General features: G+C 36.7%; 1 protein-coding gene across 2 annotated transcripts in view; it reads right to left on the bottom strand.

Moving 5' to 3' along the window:
- Positions 1-794: 794 nt before the first annotated feature.
- Positions 795-6,002, bottom strand: part of sidt2 (SID1 transmembrane family, member 2) — a 16,790-nt gene continuing 11,582 nt past the window's right edge. For both annotated transcript variants that reach the window (XM_077541562.1, XM_077541563.1), the window contains 8 exons: positions 5,878-6,002; positions 5,684-5,792; positions 5,150-5,226; positions 3,665-3,711; positions 3,484-3,589; positions 3,298-3,408; positions 1,480-1,593; positions 795-1,403 (listed from right to left, as the gene is read on the bottom strand). The exon at positions 5,878-6,002 is cut by the window's right edge and continues 12 nt beyond it. In XM_077541562.1, the coding sequence (XP_077397688.1) occupies positions 1,341-1,403; positions 1,480-1,593; positions 3,298-3,408; positions 3,484-3,589; positions 3,665-3,711; positions 5,150-5,226; positions 5,684-5,792; positions 5,878-6,002 (752 nt within the window). In that variant the 3' untranslated portion in view covers positions 795-1,340. The remainder of the gene's footprint in view (positions 1,404-1,479; positions 1,594-3,297; positions 3,409-3,483; positions 3,590-3,664; positions 3,712-5,149; positions 5,227-5,683; positions 5,793-5,877) is intronic.

Genomic DNA, 6,002 nt, shown 5'->3' with positions numbered 1-6,002 from the left:
ACACGCTTCAGGGATTCGACCCGAGAAGCACATCACTAGTTATTAGGGTCCGCACACCTGCAACCACAGTTTTTTTTTTTTTCCAGTTGCTTATTTTAATTACTCGCTATTCCAGTTTTCTCTCAACTGAGCTTTAGGTCACAAGGGGAATAGTGGAAAATAGGGGTGTGAATTGCCTAGTACCTGACGATTCGATTCGTATCACGATGCACAGGTCGCGATTCGATTCGATACCGATTAATCCCGATACGAATTTATAAGCCGATTGTTGCGATTTTCTTCATTCAAATGTAGAAAATACTAATCAGTAAACTTGTAGAGTGTAAGATTTGTGTCAAAAAGTATTATTTATTTATCTGAAACTTCAGTCTTATACAGGTTGTAATCGGTTTCATGTTTGAACACCATTAAAATAAAATATTAAGGCTTAATGTTCCGTTCATATAACATTCTTCCATGCTTAAGGTGTGAACCCTAACCTGAAGTAAGACGTTTTGTTGAATATTTTTCCATTAAAAATGGAAGTTTAAAAATCGATTCAGCCGCCTATTGAATCGATTCGAGAATTGCGGGATGTAGTATCGCGATATATTGCCAAATCGATTTTTTTTAACACCCCTAGTGGAAAACATTGTGAAATGATCCATATGGGTTTCTTTATCAGTGGTTACCAACCTTTTTGAACATAAAACATTCTTATGTAAACAATTAATGTACGTATTGTATGAGTACTTATGTGGTCCTTGTGGGCCCTACGTTGGTGATCCCTAGGCCATACAATACCACAACAAAAATAGCTGAATATCTGACAAGGAACCTTTATTTAGTAACCACTGATTGCCGTATCTGACATGATCATTTTATACTAGTGCAAAAAAAAAAAAAAAAAAAATACAATCATGGCAATATAATTGCATTGGCTGGCTTCTTTGTGACTTGCACAATCACAACACTAACTGCCATTGTAAAAACAACACAAGACAAATGCCCATACAGCATATAAACATTCATTTTCAGTCATAAAACAGTTTCAATACATTGTGAACAATAAATAATCACATTGATTCAGGCTGGAGTTTTAGCAAAAGTAGCCTATGTTGTTTAAAATGTAGACAGTAAACATCAAGTAGAACGGTGATAATTTGATGGCAGCGAGATGAGGAAAATGTTCAGCATCAGTCACTTGTTGATGGGAGGGAGGGGCGTCCTTGCCCCGCCCTGAGCAGCTAATTGGACCGTGCACGTTGACGGCTGGGAAGGTTACTGGCTACTGCTTTCTTACGTGGACGGACCAACAGGGACAATAAGGCAAATATGAGAAGAGCACTTCGCAGATCGATCTAGAACACGTAGATCTTGTCTCTCTGGACGGTGTCGAGGTCATCGTCCATGGTGAGCAGAACCTGAAGTTTGAACGGGACAGGTGACGTCAGCATAATTTCTCTGCACCGGAAGACCAAGATGAGAGATGGAACTTACCAAGAAGGATCCAAACATGGCGATGGAAGAGAGGAAGTGCCAAATGTCGTGATCGTCAAAAAATGAAAGCAGGATGCAGTCGCGGTTGTGCTCACGTGATTCTGCCGGCGTTTTCTGTTTCAAAACATCACAAACCCGGTTTACGGTCCACTTACTGCAGTTATACTCTTGTCAAAACTAGGGCTGGGCAATAAATCTAATTGTAGAAATGGCGAAATTGATGCACATATATCCTACCGACTCGCGATTCAAATTTGTCCTCTCTAGTGGACCTTTTTAAAACTGAATATATCCCACCCAGGGCATACGATTGAATTAACTCCTTTTGTGCTCTATATAGGACATTCAGAGCTTGATACCAAATGTGTAGGGGTGGGGCTTTGCTACCTTTGATTGTATCATAAAAGAAAATGGCTTCCCTCAGTGCAAGCACTTTTTAGGGAAGAGGAAAAGTAAGTATAACACTTTTTATTGAACAAATTTAGGCTTCAAATGTTGTTAGCATGTTTTCGACAAGACTTAAGAACACATTAAAGCATTGTTTTAATTATTTTAACTATTTGCGCCTAGCATTTAATTTTTAAAAAATGTCCTCTGTAGTGGACAAATTATACCTTAAAAATAAAAACTTTTTTGTTTTTCAAAACATTCTTTTGCAGTATTTATTTCACAAAGATTAGGGAACATCAAAATAAACATGATTGAACAATATTTTTTCCTGGTAGTCAGGAGGATATTATTGTCTGAAAATTTTGCACAGGATTCATTTTTAAATAACCTTTAAATAAATGTCCGTTGGGTTTATTAGTTCACGTAACCCCTTCAGAACTGCATTTTTTCTGCTGGGCATTTTTTTTTTTTTTTTAACTGATTTTGACTCATTTACCACATTAAGGACAACATTGGAAATTTTTGGAGGGGTTGTGTCATGTTTTTTAATATGAATATCATGCAAATCAACTCGTTGTTTAGCTAGGATCCAATCGTGAACCAGTAGTGTTGACATGATCCAAATTAGGCATTTTTATTGGTCCACTATGTCATATTGGGTTAAGATGGTAATCGTCCACACTGACTGGAGAAAAAAAAAAAAAAAAAAGATTAGATTTTTTTGGCCATATCACCCAGCTCTAGTCAAAAATAGTGACTTGTACTAACCAGGGTTATTATAGTTTTGTAATTTTTCATTTTAGTTTTTATTTCATTTTGAGTTTTGATTTTAAAATGTAGTTTGTTTTAATTAATTTTCAGGGTGGTTTTTGTTAGTTTTTATTAGCTTTAGTTATTTGATAAAAAACTTAGTTTTAGTTAGTTTCAGTATTAGATTTAGTTTTTAAAAAAACTATTACTTGTGCACAATATTTAAAAAACACCATGGGAGCGACTTCATCTGAAGGTGCCTTTCTATTGGCTCCTAATAGATGACGTCACTTCAGTGTGACACATTCTCAATTGTCCTTATTCCGGTTAATATAAAAATAAATTACTTAAAAATCACATTTGAAATCATCCTCAAAGGCTCATGCGTTAAATTAATTACCAAAGACGAAAACTAAGGATATTTTTGCTCTAATTATAGTTTCGTAAACATAAAATGTAGTTTCAGTTAGTTTTAGGTTTGTTTTTTTTTGTTTGTTTTTTTTTAAAAGCATTTTCATTTTTATTTTATTTTGTTAACGAAACTTTTTTTGAACTTTAGTATTTTTTGTTTGTTTGTTTGTTTTAGTTCACTGGTACTAACATGTAATTGTCCTACTTCTAGCATATGGAATAACTCCTCTAATGGCTTCCCATATTGCGAGTGCGTAAGAGACCAACCTGCCAGGTGCTGAGACCCTGGAAGAAGAAATAGAGCGCAAAGCCCCACACCACAGCCGTGAAGAGAATACACACCAGCGCCAGACACTGGATCCTCTCACCGCTACGCAGCTGTAACCAAAATGAGACAGCTTAAACAATGCCGGTTTACCAGTCACAGGATTGTCCTGTGCAAATGATCAGCACCTTCATAATGATGTAGAAGGCAAAGTAGAGCAGAAGGTTACAGATGGCGATGGCCAGCAGGTAGGAGGCAAAGTCGTTGGGTCTCTCGATGAGGCCGTAGGCGGCGCTGCGCAGGGAACAACGCTGCTTAAATCGCATTCAATGCGTTTGGACGGCGCCACACGCACGCGAGGTTACTCACAGGGACCAGTTGACTATGTTGCCCATCACCAGCAGAACCATGCGATCCTTATAAACACACACAAGAAGACTAAGTGCAATTTCTGGAGAAATTGTGTGGGAATGCTGAAAGCTGAATGTTAAGATTTGAATGCATGTGGAATGCCGATGAAGTAAATTGAGAGATAAATTATTAAATTATTACTGGTTACTGGACAATGCACTTTACCAACTATGCCACCGAGCAGTATTAGGCACCTGGTAATGATAAGTTTTATGTATGGAAGTGGGCGTGGAAAGTGATACTTAGAAAAAGTTCACTGTTTGTCCCATTGAAATGAATGGGGAAAAGTTGATATTTAACGTTAAATTGTGCAAATACTGTAAGTCAGGGGTGTCCAAACTTTTTCAGTTGAGGGCCACAAACAGAAAATCAGAAGGACGCAAGGGCCACATGATTTTATGAAGAGAAATTGTGTTTAGTCCTAAAAATTATACAAATAATTTATTTGTGCTTTTGCATATTTAGAAAAATGCTACAGTATATAAACCAATTTATGTGTAACATGGCAGTAGGGTTATTATTGTTTTGGAATTTTTCATTTTAGTTTTTATTTCATTTTGAGTTTTTACTGTTTTTAATTTAGTTTTAATTAGTTTTCAGGGTGGTTCTGTTAGTTTTTATTAGTTTTAGTTCTTTAATGCTGAGTTTAGTTAGTTTCAGTATTTATTTATTTATTTTTTTAATGTGTATTACTTGAGCACAATATTTTAAAAAAACACCATGGGTGCGACGTCATTATTCCGGTTTATATCAAAATAAATCTACTAAAAATCACATTAAAAATCATCTCCAAAGGCTCATGCATTAAATTAATTACCAAAGACTAAAACAAATTACATTTTTTGCTATGATTATAGTTAGTTTTATTTTAGTTAGTTTTGTAAACATAAAATGTAGTTTCAGTTAGTTTTCTTTTTTTTAAAAATCATCTTCGTTTTTATTTTATTTCGTTAACGAAATTGTTTTTTGAATTTTATTTTTTTCGTTAGTTTTAGTTAACTAAAATAACCTTTAATAGAACCTGTGTTTTTCGACACCCTCACGTCTTACTTTGATCATCTCCACACATTTTTATTGTATTTGAACTGAGTCAAATGCCATTTTTAGCATATGTCGCGGGCCACTAAATAAAGGACGGCGGGCCGCAAATGGCCCCCGGACCGTAGTTTGGTAACCACTGTTGTAAGTAATGTGGAATCAAACGAGGCTTGAATTTTTGAATCAAGTTGAAATTTGAATAGTGTGTGGGAGTTGTTATGCGGCAAAAAAAGGGTGGAGAGTAAAAATCGCAACATATGTGGGAATGCTTCAGCATTTCCACACTAATAAATTCAAGGGGATCTAAACAGTATAAAGATTTTGTGTAATTGCGTTTGACTTTAAAGGGACCACTATTTTTTTATGAAGTTCATGCACGTTCAGCACAGTCAGGCAAAACCTCACAATGTACGTGGGCCCGGTGCACTGTCGAATACAATCTGTGTAGACGACATAAACCATCCTGCGCACAACGCCAGAGTCTGAAACACAAAATACTCGCATCATCAATTGGAGTCCAATAAATTCAAATATTTTGCAGTGATGGGAAAATGAAGCTTCATGAACCACTTGCAATATTTTTCTAATCCTCTAGATGGTGTTCTTGGTTTTAAAATAAAGGCTACATTTTCAATGCATCTTTAAACCAAGAGCACCATCTAGAGGTGTAAAAAAAAATATCACAAGAGGTTCATGAGGCTTCATTTCTCACATTTGTATTAATTTATCTAATGAAGTTAATTGTTTTTATCAAGTAAAAAATGTTTGCAATTTTAATTCATTACAAAGATAATCAGTCCAATTTCATGAAGGACTACAGAAATCTAAGAATATTTCTATTTCATAAACACAGTTTACCTTTTTCATGCCCCCCCCCCCCCCTACAAATTACCTGAAGTGACCCTTGAGCACAAACGTACATCTGGTATAAACCCTTACCGAGCCTCCATCTGCCCATGTAGTAGAGCTGTGTGCTGAGGAGAAGCGTGGCCAATATGTGGATGACTGAGAAAACGACCCAAAACACAGTATTTCCTTTCCCGAACACCTACAAAAAAACAACAAAAAAAAAACACCACCACACGTCCGTCACAGGTCCGACTTGTCAGCGTGTCGAGCGCGTGCGCACGTACCACTCCGAGCACAGAGAAGAAGATGACGGCGGCCAGGCAGGCGTAGGCGGTGTAAGCGCTGGCGTTGATGTCGGGGTGTCTCTTCTGGTACAGCTTCAGCATGCACAGGCCAGCGATCATGTACA

Source organism: Festucalex cinctus, chromosome 13, assembly GCF_051991245.1.
Source record: "Festucalex cinctus isolate MCC-2025b chromosome 13, RoL_Fcin_1.0, whole genome shotgun sequence".
In the NCBI taxonomy this organism is placed as follows: Eukaryota; Metazoa; Chordata; class Actinopteri; order Syngnathiformes; family Syngnathidae; genus Festucalex; species Festucalex cinctus.
Note: the sequence above shows the minus strand (reverse complement) of the source record. Positions and strands in the feature narration are given on the sequence as shown.